Source organism: Amphibalanus amphitrite, unplaced genomic scaffold (genome assembly GCF_019059575.1).
Source record: "Amphibalanus amphitrite isolate SeventyFive unplaced genomic scaffold, NRLGWU_Aamphi_draft 000584F_arrow, whole genome shotgun sequence".
In the NCBI taxonomy this organism is placed as follows: domain Eukaryota; kingdom Metazoa; phylum Arthropoda; class Thecostraca; order Balanomorpha; family Balanidae; genus Amphibalanus; species Amphibalanus amphitrite.
The window spans coordinates 92,072-116,287 of NW_024882078.1; the positions used below are offsets into that span (position 1 = coordinate 92,072).

A 24,216-nucleotide genomic window follows, 5' to 3' on the forward strand; every position below is an offset into this window, starting at 1 on the left:
AAAAAATTGGGGGACTCAAAATTTCAATCCGTGATTTGACCTTTAAGGTCAAATATTTTTAATAAGGTATATATTAGGGAACTCGAGATTCTGACCCTAGCTATCGAATGCGGCCATCAGAAATCGGATCGGACGATCGGGAAAGAAAAAATAGAGGGACTCAAAATTTCAATCCGTGATTTGACCTTTAAGGTCAAATATTTTTAATAAGGTATATATTAGGGAACTCGAGATTCTTACCCTAGCTATCGAATGCGACCATCAGAAATTGGATTGGACGATCGGTGTAGAAAAAATAGGGGACTCAAAATTTCAATCCGTGATTTGACCTTTAAGGTCAAATATTTTTAATAAGGTATATATTAGGGAACTCGAGATTCTGACCCTCGCTATCGAATGCGACCATCAGAAATTGGATCAGACGATCGGTGTAGAAAAAATAGGGGGACTCAAAATTTCAATCCGTGATTTGACCTTTAAGGTCAAATATTTTTAATAAGGAATATATTAGGGAACTCGAGATTCTGACCCTAGCTATCGAATGCGACCATCAGAAATTGGATCGGACGATCGGTGTAGAAAAAATAGGGGAACTCAAAATTTCAATCCGTGATTTGACCTTTAAGGTCAAATATTTTTAATAAGATACATATTAAGGAATTCGAGATTCTGACCCTAGCTATCGAATGCGACCATCAGAAATCGGATCGGACGTTCGGTGTAGAAAAAATCGGGGGACTCAAAATTTCAATCCGTGATGTGACCTTTAAGGTCGAATATCCGTGATTTGACCTTTAAGGTCAAATATTTTCAATAAGGTATATATTAGGGAACTCGAGATTCTGACCCTAGCTATCGAATGCGACCATCAGAAATTGGATCGGACGATCGGTGTAGAAAAAATAGGGGGACTTAAAATTTCAATCCGTGATTTGACCTTTAAGGTCAAATATTTTTAATAAGGTATATATTAGGGAACTCGAGATTCTTACCCTAGCTATCGAATGCGACCATCAGAAATTGGATTAGACGATCGGTGTAGAAAAAATAGGGGGACTCAAAATTTCAATCCGTTTTTTGACCTTTAAGGTCAAATATTTTTAATAAGGTATATATTAGGGAACTCGAGATTCTGACCCTCGCTATCGAATACGACCATCAGAAATTGGATTGGACGATCGGTGTAGAAAAAATAGGGGGATTCAAAATTTCAATCCGTGATTTGACCTTTAAGGTCAAATATTTTTAATAAGGTATATATTAGGGAACTCGAGATTCTGACCCTAACTATCGAATGCGACCATCAGAAATTGGATCGGACGATCGGTGTAGAAAAAATAGGGGGACTCAAAATTTCAATCCGTGATTTGACCTTTAAGGTCAAATATTTTTAATAAGGTATATATTAGGGAACTCGAGATTCTGACCCTAGCTATCGAATGCAGCCATCAGAAATTGGATCACACGATCGGTGTAGAAAAAATAGGGGGACTCAAAATTTCAATCCGTGATTTGACCTTGAAGGTCAAATATTTTTAATAAGGTATATATTAGGGAATTCGAGATTCTGACCCTAGCTTTCGAATGCGACCTTCAGAAATTGGATCGGACGATCGGTGTAGAAAAAATCGGGGGACTCAAAATTTCAATCCGTGATGTGACCTTTAAGGTCGAATATCCGTGATTTGACCTTTAAGGTCAAATATTTTTAATAAGGTATATATTATGGAACTCGAGATTCTGACCCTAGCTATCGAATGCGACCATCAGAAATTGGATCGGACGATCGGTGTAGAAAAAATAGGGGGACTTAAAATTTCAATCCGTGATTTGACCTTTAAGGTCAAATATTTTTAATAAGGTATATATTAGGGAACTCGAGATTCTTACCCTAGCTATCGAATGCGACCATCAGAAATTGGATTGGACGATCGGTGTAGAAAAAATAGGGGGACTCAAAATTTCAATCCGTTTTTTGACCTTTAAGGTCAAATATTTTTAATAAGGTATATATTAGGGAACTCGAGATTCTGACCCTCGCTATCGAATACGACCATCAGAAATTGGATTGGACGATCGGTGTAGAAAAAATAGGGGGACTCAAAATTTCAATCCGTGATTTGACCTTTAAGGTCAAATATTTTTAATAAGGTATATATTAGGGAACTCGAGATTCTGACCCTAACTATCGAATGCGACCATCAGAAATTGGATCGGACGATCGGTGTAGAAAAAATAGGGGGACTCAAAATTTCAATCCGTGATTTGACCTTTAAGGTCAAATATTTTTAATAAGGTATATATTAGGGAACTCGAGATTCTGACCCTAGCTATCGAATGCGGCCATCAGAAATTGGATCAGACGATCGGTGTAGAAAAAATAGGGGGACTCAAAATTTCAATCCGTGATTTGACCTTGAAGGTCAAATATTTTTAATAAGGTATATATTAGGGAATTCGAGATTCTGACCCTAGCTTTCGAATGCGACCTTCAGAAATCGGATCGCACGATCGGTGTAGGAAAAATCGGGGTCTCAATTTCAATTCGTGATTTGACCTTGAAGATGACCTTGAATTTTGAAATGAATACGATATTCGGAATCAGCGTCCCAAACTGCATCAGATAGGTTGGGTTTAGTTGAAATTCGGACTCGACGCTGAATCCGTCGCGGAATACGACGCTAACTTCACGGACGTCTGCTGGTCGATGTGATTTTGATGGCTGAGCCGTTAGCAATATCGATGCTCAGTCAGCCATGGTGTCAACACAGACACGCTTTGGGCTGGAGCCTCGGTACTTGTCTGATTCCAATAGTGGAAATGATCGCGTGACGTCCGTTCGATGGCTAGTCGATCCTAATTGCACATGCTGGTGGAGCTCCCAATTTCAGGGCACTGGGTAGAATTGTGTCAATACCGATAGAGCCGTGTCTCCCAGCGCCACCAGGGTGAATTCATTCATTCATTCAGGGCCAATGGATCCTCGTATTCGACAACACCTTCCCGTTTTGGGCTCACGACCACCCAAACCAGGCAACCGACCGGGCGGTGAGGACAACCTCAAATGGTCACCCGGCTGGGTGGCCTGTCCCTTCGGTGCACACTGCAAGTGCACAGTGTGCACGTCCTAATGGAACGAGCTCGAGCCCCGGCCTGCGGTAGGGACATCTGGCGGCACCGACTCTCCGGCCTGGGTTGTGGCCAGAGGGCGCTGTGGAGAGGTCAACTCGCCCGCCCTCTGCCCTGATACAGCGGTGTAGTCGAGCTCCGGACTAACTCCCCACATCCGCCGGCAGGTATCTCTAGTGGACGACGAGGACCTGATTCAGGTGCTGCAGTACACCAAAACCACCGCACAGGAGGTTCACGAAAAACTGCAGATCGCAGCAGAGATGGAGAAGAAAATCAACAAAGGTGCGGGGAACGATAAACAAGATACTTATTTTCATTCCTCATTCGTTTTCGTTTTCATTCGTTTTCATTCGTTCAGGTTGCTGGGTCGCATCTCTTCAGTCGAATAACTAATACTTTTAAGGTCATGTTTCGTATCGATAGACGATAGTGATGTGATCTAAACGATCTCATCTTCATGATAATAAATAGGGATCTTACACAAGCATATGTTGTTCGATGCCCGATGTTCTCTCCGATTGGTTGACCCTCCGTTTGTGTCCGCAGCTCGGGACGAGTTTCGTCCGGTGGCCGCCCGAGGATCGATCCTCTACTTCCTCATCACGGACATGAGCGAGGTGAACGTCATGTACCAGACGTCACTCAAACAGTTCCTCGGACTCTTCGACCAGTCCATGCAGAAGTGAGTTCGCTGTAGAGCATAATAGCTCTTTAAAGCATAATTAAAAACGCTATTTTCTGCATTGTCCTAACGCTTTAATAGTATGAACCTCAACATGTGGTTTTTCTTGTGCCAAACTGAGACAGTTAGACTGGCATAGTGCAATGCCTGCAAGGCTTTCTTCTATTTTGCACCAAATCGCTGCGACGCTTCATAGAAATGAAAACTTTCCTCCGTACCTCATCAAAGTCTCCCTCATTCTTTTTCAGAGCGGAGAAGGGCGATAACACGACTGAGCGTATCCAGAACATCATCGACTACCTGACCCACGAGTTGTGGCGCTACGGCTCCCGCGGTCTGTACAAGCAGCACAAGACGCTCTTCACACTGCTGCTAGCCATCAAAGTGGACATGCAGGCCGGCAAAATCAGCCACGCCCAGTTCATGACCTTCATCAAAGGTGACGTCCTAGCAAATCGCCCAGTTCATGACCTTCATGAAAAATGAGCCAGCCTCTCCTCCGGGTACCAAAAGGCTGTACAACAGCATGCGAAAGGTGGCTGAGTCCATCCCTCAGGTCATGACATTCAGCAAATGTGAGCGGCAACTAAAAGCTAGACGGCAGGTCGAGGCTTGATGAGAGTGATTATGGTAACGATAATTGGCAGCTTTGCTGCTGCGTTGGCGGCTGATACAGTGGTCATTCTCGAAACATCGATAATTATGTAGTTATACATAGGCTGAAGCCTGAACAATGATCTTTATCGAAAGATGGAATAAGTAATAGGAAACGATGTTATTTTTCTGGATGGGAAGCATCTGCGTCATCTACGTCTCACGTCTTTGCCTGCTACACCTAGCGCTCATCTCCCGCGCGTGATGCAGGTGGGGCGTCACTCGACCTGAAAACCGTACAACCCAAGCCGTGCCGCTGGATTCTGGACATCACCTGGCTCAATCTGGTGGAGCTCTCCAAACTCAGTCCGTTTGAGGACCTCCTGCAGCAGGTCGGTGACCTGTCAAGGCCGTCGAGCTATCGTGTAGGGGTAGGGGTCCCTATGTATCTTGTCTCGCCTGTTTGTGTTGGTACCTGAATTGAAAATGCACATACTTGGATTGCTAAAAATAAATAAATTATGTTTGCGTTGTGTGATGATTCTAATTATCAGGAAGGCGAGGTGGTATGCAATTGTCTTTGCACCTCTGTGCTACCGCCTTGTGGCGGGGTCGGTCGCCCTTTACCCACTGCCGTCCACTGTGCTGTGTTGAACCACCCTCCACCCTCCGCCCTTCAGGTGGTGAAGAACGAGAAGGAGTGGCGCGCCTGGTTCGACAAGCAGCGTCCCGAGTCTGAGCGGATCCCCAGCGGGTACTCGGAGGGCCTGGATCCGTTCCGGAAACTGCTGCTGATCCGCTCCTGGTGCCCGGACCGCACCCTATCACAGGCCAAGTCGTACTTCGCAGGTGAGCACGTGCGCTCTCGGGAAGAGGGCACGGTAATTATGTTGCGTAGTCTGTAACTGGGTAGGACTCGACAGTGCGTCTTCGATTACTGCGAAATGCTGTATTTGAAGGTATAATTTTTTTTTAACAAACCTGGCTAGTCTTGACTCAGTCATAATGAACGGCTGCACTATCTGCACCTGGCGTAGTGGTAAACCGTCCACCGTGTCTGCTAGCGTCGTGGTAAACCGGCCGTCCTCGGTCGTGTGTTACCCTGACCTGACCTGACCTGACTTAACCCGCGGCGCCGGCAGCCTCTCTGGGCAGCCGTTTCTCACAGGAGGTGGTACTGGACCTGGACGCCACGTGGGCAGAGTCGGACCCCCGCACCCCTCTCATCTGCTTCCTCTCAGTCGGCGCCGACCCGTCGTCTCAGATCTTCAACCTGGCCAAGGCCAAGGGTGTAGGTCAGTTTTTATATGTATCTTGGGGCAGTGCTTCTCCCTGCCGTACAGAAGCTGTGGTACAGTGGCGCGCAGTCGATAGCAGATTTAATGTCGGTTTTTATCAGTGGTGTATCTGTAACTACGAGTTTTGCCAGTTTTTTTTACGATTTTTTTTTTTAGTTCTTTACGCAATTGTAAAGCGCAACCACGTTGAAATGTAACGATTATCTTATATGCTCATCTCACTCCACACATCATACATCATAAGACCTCCTTAGGCCCTGTTCTGCTCCGTTGCAATTAGACGCACCTGACGTCAATCAGTAACCGTGTCGCCGAGGGTCGTCAGAAATGGACTTGTTTGTCGGCCGGGTTGCCAGGCTACAGCTGCTCGTGAGACTAATTCTGTCGTGCACTGCTACCTGAAAAAGATAGTTTCTATAGCTTCAGTGTATAAGACGCTGGTGACAGGTCTTTAGACCTCACGCTATTTATGCTCTTGACAATTTTTTCAAGTCGTCTCATTGAGTTGCACTTAGCTGCTCAACATACCTCTAGCGTGTCCCGATATTGATGTCAGTTGGCTGCTGGTCCATTGGTCGTATAACGATGTGTTTTTGTGTGTTTCCAGATTTCACCGTTAGGCTCAATCATTTTTGTTGGTATATGTGCCTGGCATTTTGTGACATGTTTTTCGGCTACTAAATTTAAATTGAAATTTCAACTTATCACTAAATAAAGTACGTGTTTGTAGCGGGTACGATTATTATGATGATGTGGGTAAAATTAAACCGCAAGTCACGCCAAATGATTTGCAGTACGTTAGCAGTTTATACACAGAAGTTTGCACCTCTTTCATGCGCATTTATCAGTCGTTTCACCACCGACCTTCTATACTTACTGCACTCTGTGTATTGTGTACCTACATGTAATTATACATAATCCAAGACCGTGTATTGCTCAGTGTATGATAACCCGTGCCCCGCTGGACAGGTATCGAGTCGATCTCGATGGGTCAAGGTCAAGAGGGACACGCGCGTCAGCTGATCAGCGTTTCCATGGAAACGGGCGCCTGGGTGCTGCTCCAGAACTGCCACCTCTCGCTGCACTTCTGTGACGAGGTAACCGGCTCCGGTGGTATCGAGGTCGTCGATGGTAATGTGGATGAAATGACGTAGTGACTAGTGATGTTGAAATCATGTGCCTGTGTATTGTTTTGACAGTGTCAGAAACCGTGTCCGAGTCTATGCGCTGTTCTTATTTGTATTAAGTATTGGTTGGGTTTCCTATGCAGGTATGCGATTAATTACTGACTTTTTGGTTTCATTGATATCAGCTTCTCTCAGCGACGTCCTTATTTCATCCTTGAACAAGTCAAGCTAAAAGTTCTAGCACACCCGCCGTCCAGCCAAGGCTACTCGCTCGATTGATGATAGCGTTTTGTCATTTAGAGCGCACTCCGTGCCTTGCGGCACAGCCTATCCACAGGCGCTAGACGGTGCTGCCACCTAGGAGCGGAAATCGCGGCTCACGGCCGATGTTAGCACTTGAAGATCGACAACTATACATAGAGCCTATATATATATGGGCAGAAAATTGTGGAATCCTCACGAGCATATCACGCCACCGGTGGGGGTGGACATCTAGAATATTGAAATGCATTACAGGGGTGAAGAACGGGGCTGACAGCCGTCAGCCAACCGTGCAATGTCGGTATGGGGCCGACTGGACGGTAAGCGTTTGGCATCAGGTCATTGTTTAGTGTAGGTTTGTTTATTTGTTGCATGCGTCAGCCACACATACCGGCTGTTCAAAACCCATGCTCCAGGCGAGGCTCGAACTCGCAACCCCGGCATAGCTCAGCACTGCCGTATAAGTACCGTGCGCTAACCGATTGCGCCACTGGAGCCGGCCGATGCTCTTTCGAAGGCTCATCTCGCCGGCCTGTTGTTTGATGTTCTCTGGTCAGAGTAAATCGATAGGCTGGATTTCAAACGCGGTCGGCTGTTGTGCTGGAGCATGGACGAAGCTGGCGAACAAGTTGATCCACCGTAACGGGCGACTGGCAGCGAAGTTCGTCACTATCACCATTACGCCGTAAAAAAAAAATATTGGACATTAGCAGTCGTCGAATAGTTGAGTTAATATTAAACACTTATGAGTTTAGACGGATACTTAGATCAAAATTAGTGTCAGAGTGCACAGCTTTCGAAGTTGATGATAATGAGACATACAACGTACGAGTATCATAAGACGTCCAAAGTTAATTATGGCTTATATCGCGACTACGCCGCTGGTGTTTTCCTCACCTCCCCGGCGTGTGATGTGCGTCACTTTCTGTCCCTGATTACTTACTACTATCTGTCGGACAGGTAATGGAGCTGGTACAGGAGACGGAGCCGGTGCACGCCCAGTTCCGGCTCTGGATCACCACAGAGTACCACGCCCACTTTCCCATCAGTCTACTACAGGTCAGTCAACAGAGCAGTCACATCAGTCTGACAGGTCACAGAGTACCACGCTCACTTCCCCATCAGTCTCCTGCAGGTCAGTCAGCACTTCAGTCCAACACAGGTCAGTCTCAACCCCATCACTCACACTCGCATCAGTCCACTACATGTCTTACGACTTATGCTTACATGTCTTACGACTTATTCTTATTGGTACACAGGCGACGGGAGAGATAATCTCACCGGGACACGCCGCGCCGGGCGTTGGCTTTTGTCAACTCCTGATGTGCGTGTTTGCCCCCAGCCCCCTCACTGTTCCCTCCCTAGTCAGCTACCAGTCGGGGACAGTCGCGTGTTGTGTCACCCCACCCCATCCCGCCGGGACACGTGTATCGTGTGCGTGCGTTCGCTGCGTGCGACAGACGCCTGATAACGGCTCACTCACGCGAGCACACAGTTTGGCAGACGGTGGCGGCTTCAAATGGCCGCCAGAGATCATAGGCGTAGTTCTTCGTCGCTGATCGATCGGGGGTTTTGTCATATGTGTCTGCGTTTTTGTGTACGGATCTAAATCGCTTATCGATGGATATCCGTACAATGGTATTTTGGTGATCACATTGTGTGGGTAATTGAGTTTTAATATTTTTAGTGACGTCTCCGAAAAGGGGCGGATTTTTGGAATAGCTAACACTGTCTCTACATCAAAGTAATAACGAGACCAATGCCGACGCGAGCGCTAATCAGAATTTTGCAATATGAGGTACCTTATAGTTATGGCATCTTTTCGTCTCACGTAGTCCTTTAATCCTCACGTTAGCTACAAACACGATTGTGCAGAACGTTACGCTAGTTAATAGTTATACCCGCGACCGAACTCTCTAAACAGTGGCTTGCACTGGTATCGGCTTAAAGATCCGATTTCAACCCTCCCCCCGCCGCCCCCTCGTCTCCGCCGCAGATGTCGATCAAGTTCACCAACGAGCCGCCGCAGGGCGTGCGCGCCAGCCTGCGGCGCACGTTCGCCGACATGTCGCAGGACCTGCTGGAGTACACGGCGGCGCCGCAGTGGTCGGGTCTGCTGTACGGCGTCTGCTTCCTCCATACGGTGCTGCAGGAGCGGCGCAAGTTCGGCCCGCTCGGCTGGAACGTGCCGTACGAGTTCAACCAGGCCGACCTGACGGCCTGCATCCAGTTCCTGCAGAACCACCTGGATGATGTGGACCCCAGAAAGGTGAGAGGGTGGCGGGGAGACGTGGACCCCAGGAAGGTGAGAGGGTGGCGGGGAGACGTGGACCCCAGGAAGGTGAGAGGGTGGCGGAGAGGTAGATTAGGACGCCCCGGCTGGGCTCTTGTCTCCAGAAGGCTGGCATTGTCGCGGTCATTTGTGAAGGTCTGACTCATCCAGACCTCGTTATTTAATGACGATTGTGACAAGATGTCACTTTCAGTTGAATTTACGTATGTATAGCTGCTTACATGGGAAAGTAGAACCATGCTGCAAAGTATTTCCGTGGAGCTTTACATGACAAAATGTGATGGGCTTGTCCCTATGGCATTGAGTGGAAATGGTCCACATCACCATAATAGTTAATACTGGTTGGTATTGTCCCGTCCGGGGAGATGTAACAGACAAATTCTACCAAACAGGATGCATGAAAACAAATTCCATTCAACTTGGGTCATACTTAAGCCGGTTGTAGTCGGTTCCTGCGCCAAATTATGCCTTGGCCAATCGACCTATTGGTCGCCATTGCCTGTAGGTTTGTACAGAAGTGTCCAGTTTGATTTTTATGCTACCATCTTGTTTTTTAGGCACAGATGACATGATGTTACATCCTGATCCCGACCCATCAACATAACTGGCTGCTGTCTTTCCTCCCGGCCTATTGGTCATCTTACGTAGACGGTAACATCCTGGTGGCTCCTGGAATCACAGCACATTTTCCCTGCCGGATGAGACGTTCGGCCTTGGCCTATGATTGGCAGACGCTCACAGCTCGTGCATTGCAGTTGTGAAGGTGACCTTCTCTCAAGCTCTACGTGAGCTTGCTAAGCGTGTGGTCAGTAGTCACCAGCTGCAGCCTAAACAATGTGAACATCCCCCCCCCCCCCAGGTTTTATCAAAGTCTATCATCTACTACTATCATCTTTACTCCTTGTCTATCTACTACTCTGTCTATCTCTATTCTCTATAACTACTGTATACCAGCGGCAGCCATGTACTGTTCTCCCTTCAGGGTGTGTCGTGGCCCACCATTTGCTACATGCTGGGCGAAGTCCAGTACGGCGGTCGGGTCACCGACGACTTCGACAAGCGTCTGCTGGTGACGTTCACCCACGTCTGGTTCTCGGAGCGGCTGGTGCGGCCCAACTTTGCCTTCTACGAGGAGTACCGGGTACCGCCGGGCCGCAGTCTGTCGCAGTACCTCGAGTACATCGCCGGGCTGCCGGATGCCGACACGCCGCAGCTGTTTGGGCTGCACGCCAATGCTGATATTACGTCAGTAACTGAGAGAGGGATGCACGGAGCCCGGAGGGGTCGGAGCTGTTTCTGCACCGCACGGAGAGACCGCACAGAATGGGGCACCCTGCTATTGCACGGAACACGTCGGAGCTGCTTCTAAGAGAGCGCACTGAGCGGGCTCATGGAATGGAGCGTTCAGTCGGTGCACGAACACGTTGGATTCACTTGCACACAAAAAAGCGCACGACTTGGGGCTTTGGTAGCACTTAGTGTATTAACTGCAGTTCTGTGAGGAAGCACGGCACAGCATAATAGTGCAGCGTTCAGGGTGAGACAGCTTTGCTGCACAACGCGGATGAGAAAATGCGATATCATAAAGCACAATCACTCCGCTGCACAGCAGAGTTGAATATCGCACAGCTGGACGGAAACTAAGGAGTTGTCCTACGGCGCGTGTAGAATACTCTTATGTCGACAGTCGTGTACCGATAAAGAAGAAACCGGAGAGAGCCCGAGTTGTGAACAATGACTTTTGAACACTTGGAACAGCTATTGACAAAACAATTCTGGTCCGGCTGAATGGCGGCCGACGAAACCATGTTGAATTTTATCTCTCCCTGCATGGTAAATATTTCGTTTGTATGCTGCGTTCGTTTTCTTGGCAGCTTGCTGCACCACCATGGGCACTCATGTGCACCGTTCATGCATGATGTGTTTCTGTGCAGTGTGCATCGTATCACCTCCACGTGTAAACTTATCGTCGCCGCTCTGTTTTAAAGTTTGGTGACTATTTGAACAAGACGGCGTTGAATTTGTGGATGATGTCGAACATGCGTTTTTAGTCAATTTGCCGCTTACCTTACTAAGATTGTTTACGTTCAAATCTCATCACGTCCCGTTAATTTATCCAATCTGTGCTTTGCCCCATTCACACAGGTACCAGATTAACACGGCCAAGGGAATCCTGGACACGATCCTGAGCATTCAGCCCAAGGAAGGCAGCAGCATGGGCGGCGAGACCAGAGAGGCGGTCGTCAACCGGCTCTGCCAGGACATGCTGGCCAAGCTGCCGTCGGACTACGTCGGCTTTGAGGTGAGGCTGGACCTATGGAAGGGGTAACTGAAGGGCAGGGTGTTGAGAGTGTGGAGCTGTGGCATATCTGAGGGAAACTGATCATTGACATGATGTCAGTGATATTCCTCGCAGTTGTTGATGTTCTCTGGTGCTATTTCCGTTTTGTTGTTTACACTGCATTCCGTCACTGGACGGATGGCTCTGCGCCGTCTCGCTGCACACGGAGAACTGCCGAGCGGATAGTTAATCGATGATCTGTCGTACTTTCCCAGGTTCGGGAGCGGCTGCAGGCCCTCGGGGCCCTGCTGCCCATGACGATTTTCCTTCGACAGGAAATCGACCGCATACAGCAGGTAAGTGCGACCGATAGCACGATGTGGGTGGGTGTGGGAATCTATTCTGTTTGCTGTGTTCGTCTTCTTCGTATAAACAATGTTCTTTGCTGAGACGATTGCGCAAGAGTAAGCCGTATATATTGATGGCTTGTTTGTTTGGGGTATTCTGGGCTATGGGCTACGGCACATAGCTACTTTCTTCTCCTTGCAGTATGTTTTCTTTTTGTAACCAACAGGCTAGGTATGTTGTATAATTGTATCCAAACGACGCATCACTCTTCGTAGATATCGTAGGCTATTCATCATTTCCAAAGGTTCAGCCAGACGTTAAATAGATTTGTTGTAACGCCCTGCGTGTGCTTGATCACTTGTTTACGCGGCCAATGACTGATCTCTCTTCCGCCCCGCTACGAATAAAAACATGAGCCGGACGGTTAACTAACCTTTTTCGAACATGACAGTGCATGATAACGAGTAAATACATGACATTGCTGTTATCAGACCAAAGTCCACAGCGCTCTTTTTAGTCACACGTGGCGTAAAGTTGATCTAATCTGCCCTGCCCGCACAGGAGGCAATGCCCCTCTGCATTACCGACTGATATATGTCGTAAACACTCCACACAAGTGGAGCTCCACCCTCGCAGAGGAAGCTATCATTGGCTGCCACTGGTATCGCGCGACGAAACTCCAATGGGCGGATTTTATCGGAACAATGCTAACATTGTCCCGCTATGCGCACGACTCGAAAATGGCAGACCGATAAGCTATCTTGGTATGTGGTCTGATAAGTCAGTGCTAGTCTTTGTCTGCTCCGGACGTTGTTCTTGGTGTGGTAACATTTATGTAACTAATCTAGCTACGTTGATCTTCCGTTGTGCGTGTATTTGGGTGGAAAACGGAATAGCAAATACAGCGGATGTAAAATGTATGCAGACCCCTTAGTACGGTAGATAGACGAAAGCGCTGAGAGATACCGGGAGCTGGAGATCCTCTCTCTCCTCCTGGCGGAGCCCCTAAAGTCTCCAAAACCTTCCGTCACCAACAGGTGATCAGCGCGGTTCGCCAAACGGTGTGTGACCTGCGGCTGGCCATCGAGGGCACCATCATCATGTCACAGTCGCTGCGAGAGGCGCTGGACGCCATGTACGACGCCCGCGTACCCTCCAAGTGGCACAAGGTGAGACAACAGCGACCCCCCCCCCCCCCCGCCATCGTGAGGCTGGGGTATGATGGGTAGTGCTGGCGGCTGTTACTCATGTCAATTCAGTGGCAGGATGGGAAATAACGCGACTCGTGCAAAGCTGCGGGACCTCTGGGTGTGCTGCGCCAGGCTGCAGTAGATGCGGCATCTGCAGTGTTATAAAATGGTTTATGTGAGAGTCCATGGGAACTGAAGCGCCTCCTCCGGCCTCTGTGGGAATATCTATTGTGCGGGGACTCTAAGCTGAATGGTCTTAGCAGCTTAGTTCCCATGGCGATTGTCGTGAATCTTCAAGGGCGACTCCGTCTTGACAATCGTGACTTAGCAGCCGATTCGTGTGCCTAGGTGTTAGAAGTGAATATGCCTTCCCGTATCTGCAGTGCATATTGTGTCTGCATGTGTGCTTATTTGCGTAATAGCTTTGTATCTTTGTGTGTGTTTGAATTAACCTCCTCGGCCCCAGATCTCTTGGGACTCGAGCACGCTGGGTTTCTGGTTCACCGAGCTGCTGGAGCGCGACAGCCAGCTCAAGGTGTGGCTGTTCAGCGGCCGGCCCAAGGCCTTCTGGATGACGGGCTTCTTCAACCCGCAGGGATTCCTCACCGCCATGAGACAGGTGGGCTCTGCCACGAGAAACTTTGAATGCTATCTATCTAGTATGCATCAATTGGTATGCTCCTCCAAACGGGTAACTAGCAAGCTTTCTTTCTTTCTTGCACATTCTACCTGCCATCCATTCGCGTTTCAATGTATCCCAGACCTTCTCCCCTGGCTCGCAGCCGACTCCTGTAACCCCATGTGACCACCTCAGGAGATCACGCGCGCCCACCGCGGCTGGGCCCTCGACTCCGTGGTGATGCAGAACACCGTGACCAGCTTCACCTACGAGGAGATCGACGAGCCTCCGCCCGAGGGTGTCTACGTGTACGGCCTGTTCCTGGAGGGAGCCGCATTCGACCGCAAAACTGGCAAACTGGTCGAGTCTAAGCCAAAGGTGGGTCAAAGTTCCGCAGTTAGTGGAGCTCTCGTACACTTGCCCGTGGTTTGCGTCTAAAAAGGTATTTCGTAGAACGATAGAGACCGTCGGCTATGTTTGGATAGCTGCTAGAGCCGGCACTTGCGAGTGCTGTATCAGGTTTCATACTTGTTTTGATAGCCTGGCTATGCCGTCAAGTGTCATATCACGTGTCTGAGCCGCACTCGGCTGTGGCGTGAGTTTAAAGCCGTACCGGTGATTCAGCTTCAATGCATTTCATGGAAGAATGCGTCTTTGAACAAAACATCATTTTGCAATGTTCTACCACCACAATGGGCCAACATTTACCGTTTCACCAAGCAAGCACAGCGAATATTATCTGTTGTTTCTTTTGTCAAGTGATTCTCACCACTCACTACTGCCGGGTGCCCCCCCCCCCCCCCACACACACACAACACTCCCCGTCTCACAGATTTTTACCCTCCCCCCCCCCTTCACACAGGTGCTCTACGAGCCGATGCCCACCGTTTACATATACGCCATCTCATCCACGGGCGGTAAGGACCCGCGGCTGTACGAGTGTCCCGTCTACCGCAAACCGTGCCGAACCGACCGCACCTATATCGGAAGTATCGACTTTGAGACCGAGCTGAGCGCCACACACTGGACACTGCGCGGCGTGGCGCTACTCTGTGACATCAAATAAAACGGGAGAGGAGAGGGAGAACTTAAAATAACTATGTTAGGGTCGCAGTGCGATACAGGCGTTGGGTACGGTAAAGCATAGACAGACTCTTCGAGCTTGTCGAACTAGTCCTGTGGGAGCTGCGGTGTTGACGGTAGTGGTATTTTGAAGTAGTGTACGTAAAGGAACAGTCAAGTTATCTGATCTGGTTAACAGTAGCATGTCTTATCGGGGCATATTATTAATTTATCACAAGAGGTCAATTCTCAGCAGTACGTGATCCACATAAATCCAGAACGTTCTAGGCGGTGTGCAACGTCGAGACATCTGTGAACTTGCTTTAAAGGAGTTCTCGGAACGCGCCCTTCAAGGTTTGGGTTGGCCCAGTGGCTGGGTACGATCACGGTACGATATTCGGATCATCGGTGCACCAGGGCCTCGTTCGAGTAGTTTCTGGAGTGTTCTCCGTCCAAGGATGTTCGTGAAACTGATCCGGATGTCCAGAGGGATTTGAGGGAGCTGTTCCGTGGTCCCTATCAGCTGACGCTTCCTCGAGCTGCGCCGATAGCCGATAGCTGCTGTCACGTGAACGGTGGGCGTGTGTGTTTGTGATCCTCGACACGTGTTAAATCCATATAATAAGAGGTAATCGATATAGAAGTAGGCAGACGGTTTTATTGTAATTTATTTTAACCGTAATATACCATATTTGTGATCTGTAGAATTACGTAAAATAACAATTTGTCAACTGAAGTATGGAAATGACGTTCCGAGCGATTATTTCCTGCAAATTACATGTGCACATAAAGCAAATACTCACATGTACCGCATGTAGGGATCACTAAGTATGCAAGTCCTTGTATTCGCGATGTTTTACGCATTGCTACCGTGCTACGTATCTACATCACATACGTCCTATGCTGTGGTATTGTTTTTCAGTGTATGTACAATCTACATCACACATGCTTTGATATTATGTTTCAGTGAGGAGTGATTTTAGAGTAATGTTGGTAATTTCCTAGTCACTGTGAGCTTATGTCACGCGCTTTACGTGTTGTGTATTGCGTGTGGTCTTATGTTGTCACCTAGTTGACGTAACATTTGCAATGTCGTATTGTTCGGCTGCAGTGTGTCTCTGGCTCGTTCTCGCGGTTGTTTTTATTTATTTTTTCTTCCTATTGTACCGTAACAAAGACAATAGGGCTTACGTTTGTCATTGTGTACGGTGTATGAACAACATGGAGACATTCCAACCTGGCACGTGCCATTTGACCTGTCCTCAAGTTACCGATGATGCTGACTTGCCGACGTGGTTAGCGGACTGCGGAACATACGCATATCGCTCGCTTATTCCGTCCCCAAATGCCTTCGCTTGAACAGAACAGGCCGAATATATTGGGCTCGTTGGAGCCAGCTTCTGGGTAGGATTTGTGTATTGACTATGTAAGGCCGTGAACCAGACCAAGTGTCACTGGCCACTGGGTCACCACTCACCAGTGCCAGTGCCCTCGACTGTCAAAAGCTCCCGAGAAAGGCTGCAGTTCGTTTGTACGGAGTGCAACAACAGTGGACTTTCAGCCGCCGGGTGGATTTCGTCCACTTGTGGCCGAGAGCGCTGCTGTGGTACGGTTAAGTGACCCTCCACCAGCTCTGCTACCGGCCGGGGTCACTGCGTTATCGGGGGATCTCGATAGATCTGACCACTCGGGTCGCGGCTGATACGGGCTGAGAGCTGCCGTATCGCCGTCTATATAACGATGCGCGGCCTCATACGGTCAACTGAGCCGGTCACGCACAGGTAAGGGAGAGGTCACGGACGCGATCGAATGTGTCAAGAGGAAAAGGGTAAACGTAAAGTGTTGTTTGTTTTCTGTTGTTTGGTTGTCGCTCATTATTCGAGTCTTTAGGCAATGACTTCAGTTCTGGCATATCCTTCAGCTTTATTTGCAGCATTGTGTGTCGTGAATGAACCCTTTTTACTCATCATTCGCCGAGTGTGTTGAAATCCATCAGCCTTGCGCTCAAATTCTTAATTTACGACCCAAATTGATAAGCGATTTCATGCATGGCTCGAGGTACAGGGTGACATATACATATATACTCCGTACGTCAGCACTACTTACCACTGTATATTTGCACCACCACAGGCTCTCCCGACCCTGACCATGTATCTGTGGAGGTGCGCGCTGCTGCTGCTGGTGGGGGTGGCCGCGGCCCTGGCCGCCCAGCCCCGAGGCAGTCCGCAGGAGCTCGGAGGTACGCACACGACGGCATCCTATTCGGATATTGTGTAACTTTATTTTATTATAATATAGTGCCGCACATTCACAGCAAGCACAAGAAGATGACATGCATACCGAGATCTGATAGTCGATTATTTTCAGACACTTGTGATGATATTAGCCTACTTGCCGACTAGGAATCTTAGTATCTTCCAGTTCCAAGTTCCATTGCCGATACTAAAACTGTCGAAAATCTGTATTTGACAGTTCAGAACATTGCTTTCTTTCCCTTCAAATTCCTTAACCATCCAAATAACTACGCCTGCTCCCGCGTATAGTGTGGCCGATCCGCACGGCGGACGAGGGCCGCGGCCGGCGCACGTGCTACTTCTCTGCCTGGGCGTACAGCCGGCCCGAGCTGGGCAGCTATGACGTAGAGGACATCCCGGCCGACCTGTGCACCCACCTCATCTACTCGTTCATCGGCGTCAGCAACGTCACCTGGGGGGTGCTGATCCTCGACCCGGAGGTGGGTGGTCAGCTGCGCCTGGGCACGTCACCTGGGAGGTCCGCTCGGCGATCAGACAGCGCCATGCCGGGGATGTCCGCTGCTGCTCGAGCTCGGTAGTCGGACGAGGGTCAGGGTTTTATGGGACGGTGTAGGTATGTACATACGTGCTGCTGACGTCATTAAACATTTGGAGCCCTGTAAGGTAAAAGGGGATGTGGTCAGTCTAAAAAGGAAGATAACAGGAAAACCAGAGTCCAGGGATATACTGCAATTTTGCCGTAGGTTCTGGCTTCCCACGATGTTCTGGAATCCGTAATCAGTTACCATCCGCTCATCCGCTCTCATCGTCATTTCAATTATTTTAACTGCGCTACAGAGTGCGCTAAGAAGGTCCTCTCCCCACCTAGAATGACCTCCCATCTCCCCGCAGCACGACGAGGGCGCGGACGGCGGCTTCCACCGGTTCACGGCTCTGAAGCAGCGCTACCCGGGCCTGGTCACCACAGTGGCCATGGGCGGCTGGGGAGAGGGCGGCAAAAAGTACTCCGAGATGACCTCCGACCCCAGCCGACGCAAGTCGTTCATCGCCAGCGTCGTCGGTACGGACAAAGGCCGGGTGTGACGGCGGTAATCTTACATGGGTTATTGAGGTCCCTTGCTGTGTTTCTGCATCCGTTTTTACCGTTTACAAAATCATGCAGTTATTGATTTGGCGTGCCTTGTGTTTCCCTAAACATCACCCGCATCGAAACATCAACCGAATGAAATAACGAGTCAAATGATAAAGTGGCTACGGTACAATAAATGTATCTAATATAGGATGCTAGACACAACATAGATTTCTGATTATTATGCCTGGGCGGCGCCATCATGACATGTTCACCTTTCATCGGCAGCGTTCATCAAGGAGTACAACTTTGACGGCCTGGATGTGGACTGGGAGTACCCGGGCGCCTCGGACCGCGGCGGATCGTTCTCGGACAAGGCCAACTTCGTCTCCTTTGTGAGTATCCACTCGCTTCACCAAGTTCCCATATGCTTTGAACATGGAAGGAAATTGAATAATGGTGGCACACGAAATAAGGCTGTGTACGTCTCGGATGCAAATGTTGCATGCTATTTCAGAGTTCTGTTCCGGCACTGTTTGAACTGCCGCGAATAGTTCATGCGAAACACCAATCGGATAGTCGAGCAATAAAAAAATAACTGGTTATGGTACACCTAATGCAGCCCCATCTCTTCAATCGTATTAATAAGCTTGCTTTGCATACGCGGGGCTGGGGTCACTCACGTTTTTTACTCAGACCTGAATAAATCGCCCCATCTGCAGGCCTTGACACCTGGCACCTCCCATCGAGGCTCGTCGACCATCCCCTCCCCCCCCCCCCCCTCAGATGCAGGAGGCGCGCGCCGCGTTCGACGCCGAGGACCCGTCCTGGGAGCTGACGATGGCCGTCGGTGTGCCCGAGTTCCGGATCGGGGACGGGTACGACGTGCCGGCCCTGTGCTCGGTCGTTACCGCCGTACACACCATGACGTACGACCTGCGCGGCAACTGGGTCGGCTACGCGGACGTGCACACCCCGCTCCATATGAGGCCCGGACTGGATCAGTACGCCTACGAGAAACTCAATATTGTGAGTGGGCGCAGGGAAAGAGGAAAAGGGATAGGAGGGTCCGTCCATGGGGCTATAGACTCTGGGTATTACGGAAAGGAACAATGAACATCGACACTATTCTGCTGCATGTGTGCCTTTCCGTCTGTCACTCCCAGCTAGGCGCAAGTTTGTTCTTACTGATGTATTTTCTGTACTTTTCACGATCGCCGGAAAGTGTGACCTGGCACAGCTACCTCCCCTTCCCCACATCCTACGTTTTAGAGCTGACCCCTCCCTCCCTCTCCGTCGCCAGGAGGACTCGATGCAGGTGTGGGTGCGCCACGGCTGCCCCCAGAGTAAACTCCTGGTCGGCCTGGCCACCTACGGGCGCACCTACACGCTCAGCGACCCCAACAATCACGACCTGGGCGCCTGGGTGAAGAAATGGGTCGGCGGCGGCAACCCCGGACCCTACACTAACGCCACCGGCTCGCTGGCCTACTACGAGGTATGTTGTGAGGATATCCAGGGGGTGTTCTGACCGGGGGAGGGGAGGGGGAGCGGGTACCTAGGGTGATGGTGGCCGGGTGCCTACAGGATAGCCGTGGGAGAATGTGGGCTGTGGTTAGTAGCGCTGTGAATTATGAATATGGGGAAAGGGGTCTGTGTGGGAATGCGTGCAGACTAAATGATTTATGGGTTCCGAATCAATAATGGACGAAGGATATAATAAGTAAGGGGAGCGACTTCAAAAGGAAGTTCAAGTCACTCCATCCCACCATTTGTCAAAATAATGCCATATAAATGGCGTGAGAACATGCATAATATCACCACGTCCGCTCCATCTGCCAGATTTGCTCCACACTGGACAGCTGGAACCAGGATTATGACGACATCGGCAAATGTCCGTTCGCCTACAAAGGTAACTAGCTGGAAAATGGAAACCTCTGATTTCCCATGAACGATCACCACTTTTCAAATCGTGATAAAATGTCAGTTTAGATATACAAATATCACATCCGTCACAAAAAGCATCGTTTCATTAGCATGCTCCCATGCATAATAAATGCCCATACCTTGAAGCGCTGATCACTCCCTCCATCTTCTGCTTCAGATGACCAGTGGGTCGGGTACGAGGACCCGGACAGCCTCAAGTTCAAGACGGACTTTATCAAGGCGAACGGCTTTGGCGGCGGGATGGTATGGGCCACCGACATGGACGACTTCCGCAACCTGTGCGGCCGCGGCGCCAATCCCATGCTGCGGCTCATTTACGAGGAGCTGAAGGACTACGTGGTGCCGCCGTCACCCACCCTGCCGCCCACCACCAAGGTAAAGCTCGCTCCGTGTCTGCCCCCTCCCCCTCCCCCGCTCCCACCCTACCGCCCACCACCAAGGTAAAGCTCGCTCCGTCTCTGCTCTGCTCTCCCCGCCCCCTCTTCCCCCGCTCCCACCGTGCCGCCCACCACTAAGACACAGCGCGCCCCTTGTCTGCACCCCTCTGCCTCCGTAGCCCAACGACTGCCTGCCGGCGGATGGCTTACCGCAAGGGCAGTTGGCTTACCGCTGTTCCGTTCTATATTCCTCGACTCCCGTCTGACCTCCCTACCCCTCCCGTCGTCAGCAAACGTGGTACCCGCCGGCGCCGACGCAGCCGACGCCGCCTCCGGACGCCGACTGTTCGGGCGGCTGGGAGTACCTGCCGGCCCCGCGCTGTGACCAGTACTACTGGTGCTTCAACGGCGAGGCCCACCTGGAAACGTGTCCGACCGGCCTGATCTGGGACGAGACGCACAGCAGCTGCACATGGCCGGGCACGGCGCCGCCCGCCAACTGCACCATGCCGTCAGCCGCCGCAGTCGCCGGGGATAACAAGGTCAGGAGGAATGTGGAGATGAATCGGCTTTAGACTAGAGCGTCAAACTCAGTCTTCACCTTCATGAGGGATTCGCCATGCTAGTTAGCGAATTTTAGTCATTCACTCCCAGTATTTTTACAATAAGCACGCGATTCTGGAACAGAAAAGAGGCTCCGTAAAGACTAGCTATCTAACCTGACTTGTGGATACATGAGACTATTTTTCTTGTGAGCCGCTCCTTCACTCAGACCTGCCGTATGATTTCAGGCGCCCACTGGCTCGAAAATCGCCGCCAAGCCGCTCCCGATGCCCCTGGCTAAGAACTCGATCAAGAAGGCCGCTGCTGCCGCTGCTGAGGCCAAGCCCGTTCCGAAAAAGGCCGCGTCTGCTGCTGCCGGCTCGGACGCCGCTGCCAAGCCCAGTAAGCCCGCCCCGAAGGCGGCTCCCGCTGTTCAGACCAATAAGGTCCCGCAGAAGCCCGCTCCCCCCGCTCAGGAGGTGGTGCCCAGTCACGCGTAGTTGTGGTATTTAGTGTCTCTGCGGCCAGGGTGCGGCTATTTTCGGTGCTGTTATTGTGATGCGTTAAACGATCGTGCCAAGTGCAAATTGCCAGTGGGTTTGTGACGTTTCGACTCGTTGTGCCGTAGTGTTCGAATGGTATGGAGGCTACGAATGATAGCTGCGATAAAAATTATACGGAAGGTACGACAAAAGCTGTCGAGGTGGCTAATAAATAGTGGTTGAAAAGAGCTCGGCGTAGTACCTACCCTTTCACCTAAACAGCGCCCGTAGTATGCATCCGTGTGGTTACAATCGTTATTTCCTTTCGACTGCAGCAGCGATAGCGTGAAAACACGCTGGCTCCAACAACAAAGGAACATAAATTCGTACACAGGAATTTGAGGCGCTACTCCGGCGTGAAATACGATAAACGAGTCGACGCGACGGTCAGTCTAAAAACGGAATCAGAACCGAAAACCACAAGACTCATCATTCTTATAATCATTACAAAGCCGTGGCCCACACCCACAGCGACTACTTGGCATGCACGAACTCACCCAGTGCAGCTGGATCGGTTCGGAGTCACTTCCTTCCAGGCACTCAGTTCCGTATCATAGGTGAGTCAGTCATTGATTCACTCACGTGACGGACAGACATAGGCTATCAGCCGTGACCACAGGCGCCACACTGCAGTAGGAAGTGGTGGAGCGATTGAAACATAGCTGAGATCATTTCCCATTCAGGTATCGATTAGACCTTGAATGGTTTTGTAACGCTGCGGTAACTGCTAGTAAGTAAGAGGCCAATGCTACGAGTGGGTGGCTTCCTGGAAAGTGCCATGCATTGGATTACTGGCAGCTGAATTTGGAGTACACATGCGCGAAGCAAAGCTTGGATACATTCGGGACAGATGAATTCAATAACTAACTAACTACCCATTTGCCGTCCGCTTCAGTCTGATTCGTATCCCCCTGTCAAACTGTGGCTGTCGTGAAACATTACCCGCCGCTGCTCACATTACACGGCCGTTTTCCTCGTCTGTGGGGCGTCGGCCACGACCCCAATAGTTGGCCCGCTGCCAGCAGCCGCTCGGCCATCGCCGGAGGCCGTTCGCGGGTCACGTGACCATGCCCTGCGGCGCTTTCTCCGGCGACGTGACGGCTGCGGCTGAGGGCGGTGGCGCCGGGGTGGGACGGGGTTGTTGAATCATCGCTACTCGGTGAGGTATCGATGCGAAGTGAAATGGTGTTTTAAGACGATCAAGACCTATGTTATTGATTTGATTGATAACAGAAGATTGATCATAATTAATTCAAGTGATTGGGAAGTTAATTTCATTTATTGTGAATCACGAGGCATTGAACGGCACCGGAAAATCGCCTTAGCACATCTTCCAGGTAAGTTCAAATTGTTCGGCCAGTCGTTTACCTGTGAAAGAGGCAGCGTGCACTTCCACAATGCACATTGTATTCATTCATGGATAACTTGCTGCTGCCGTGTGAACTCCCCAAGGCAGGTTGAAGCATTACGCATAGAAATTAGAAGTGCAGCAATGTTTCGCGCAGGTTGAAAATCTTTTAGAGATATGATGTTTTAATTAAAGTGTAAAGTTAATAGAAATACATTTGACAGACCTACTTTTGAGTGACAGATCATTTGTATGAATGTATCTGATTGTAACTTGTAATGGGGCAGGAGTTTGGCATAGGCGCGGCTAATGAAGCTACGTCAGTGACACATGATTGCGTGTTACAAGCGGCACGCGTGCCGCCTTCAGCTCGGGTGTTCCATTATCGACACGAACAGACCATAATCGTACCATTACCGCGTCAAACTTCAGACCACCTCTGGAAATTGGGGCGACCCGCGACTCTACCAGTCGTGTTCACACGCACCGTTTGCTGCGAATCGCTGACTGTTGCTAATGGAGAGCTATCCGCGTGCACGCGCGTTTCTAATGGAGATTGATCATCGGGGATGTGTGTTACGTGCTCACAATTTGTGAAGCTGAAAGCTCGGTGTGCTGTAGCCCATGAGAGGGTGGTCGATGCGGTGGCTTACTGCATAGAGGCCATCAAATGTGGCTTGCCATTTATTTGTCCCTTGTTGCTGTTTACCGTGGATTGCTCACTCGCTCGTAACTCGCTCACTCGCTCACTCGCTCGTAATAACAAACAAACGCACGGAACAAATGTCACGGAAGTGACGTTATAGCGATATGGTAAACACGGTCCGGACTTTTTAGCCGCAATGCGCGATTGTCGACGACAGGAAGTCAGGATAACTTCACAGCGCATTCACCCGGCACATCAGATGGGAACTCAATCTAAAGCCCTAAACCCCAGAAATCCAAGCCGTCGCTCTGTTAACGACTTTCCTCTGGCGTCACAGATTATAATCAATCACAGTTGACCCGTCTGTGCATAAGCGTAGGAACCATGGGTGCAAGGGTGCAGCTGCACCCACAATATTTCTCCAGTGGGTGCAGACAATGTATTCTGCACCCACAATAATCTGAACCAAAAACCCCTTTTCTCATCAACACTGCTTTCCATGCAGCACGGCAAATTCAGGATATGTTGCCCACTAACCAACTTTCGAAGCATTTGCTTTTGTTCTTTAAGTTTCTCAGTGCTTGTGCGAGGATCATATTAAC

General features: G+C 49.9%; 2 protein-coding genes and 1 non-coding gene across 3 annotated transcripts in view; 2 read left to right on the forward strand and 1 right to left on the reverse strand.

Moving 5' to 3' along the window:
- The window catches only part of LOC122394305 (dynein axonemal heavy chain 5-like), an 87,912-nt gene extending 71,618 nt beyond the window's left edge, over positions 1-16,294 (forward strand). Inside the window, exons 59-74 of the mRNA XM_043391081.1 lie at positions 3,297-3,414; positions 3,679-3,814; positions 4,063-4,253; positions 4,679-4,800; positions 5,089-5,257; positions 5,551-5,703; positions 6,676-6,803; positions 8,055-8,153; positions 9,091-9,363; positions 10,370-10,632; positions 11,533-11,689; positions 11,944-12,024; positions 13,054-13,185; positions 13,673-13,825; positions 14,021-14,203; positions 14,688-16,294. Of these exons, the coding sequence (XP_043247016.1) occupies positions 3,297-3,414; positions 3,679-3,814; positions 4,063-4,253; positions 4,679-4,800; positions 5,089-5,257; positions 5,551-5,703; positions 6,676-6,803; positions 8,055-8,153; positions 9,091-9,363; positions 10,370-10,632; positions 11,533-11,689; positions 11,944-12,024; positions 13,054-13,185; positions 13,673-13,825; positions 14,021-14,203; positions 14,688-14,891 (2,562 nt within the window). The 3' untranslated portion in view covers positions 14,892-16,294. The remainder of the gene's footprint in view (positions 1-3,296; positions 3,415-3,678; positions 3,815-4,062; positions 4,254-4,678; positions 4,801-5,088; positions 5,258-5,550; positions 5,704-6,675; positions 6,804-8,054; positions 8,154-9,090; positions 9,364-10,369; positions 10,633-11,532; positions 11,690-11,943; positions 12,025-13,053; positions 13,186-13,672; positions 13,826-14,020; positions 14,204-14,687) is intronic.
- Trnai-uau lies at positions 7,503-7,591 on the reverse strand. The gene is given in 2 exon segments: positions 7,503-7,538; positions 7,554-7,591. It is a non-coding gene; the product is annotated as a tRNA-Ile (tRNA).
- On the forward strand, positions 15,030-21,808 carry LOC122394315 (endochitinase-like). Its single transcript, XM_043391102.1, has 11 exons — positions 15,030-16,668; positions 17,018-17,126; positions 17,431-17,621; positions 18,034-18,202; positions 18,500-18,606; positions 18,998-19,240; positions 19,515-19,709; positions 20,054-20,123; positions 20,316-20,533; positions 20,826-21,077; positions 21,327-21,808. Exons 2-11 carry the CDS (start codon positions 17,036-17,038, stop codon positions 21,576-21,578), a joined length of 1,788 nt encoding a protein of 595 aa, XP_043247037.1. The 5' UTR covers positions 15,030-16,668; positions 17,018-17,035; the 3' UTR covers positions 21,579-21,808.
- Positions 21,809-24,216: the final 2,408 nt, after the last annotated feature.

Coding starts and splice junctions, on each gene's coding strand:
- LOC122394315 (XM_043391102.1), top strand. CDS start 17,036: ATGTATCTGTGGAGGTGCGCGCTGCTGCTGCTGGTGGGGGTGGCCGCG. Junction 18,203..18,499: donor GTTCATCGCCAGCGTCGTCG/GTACGGACAAAG, acceptor TTTCATCGGCAG/CGTTCATCAAGGAGTACAAC. Junction 18,607..18,997: donor AGGCCAACTTCGTCTCCTTT/GTGAGTATCCAC, acceptor CCCCCCCCTCAG/ATGCAGGAGGCGCGCGCCGC.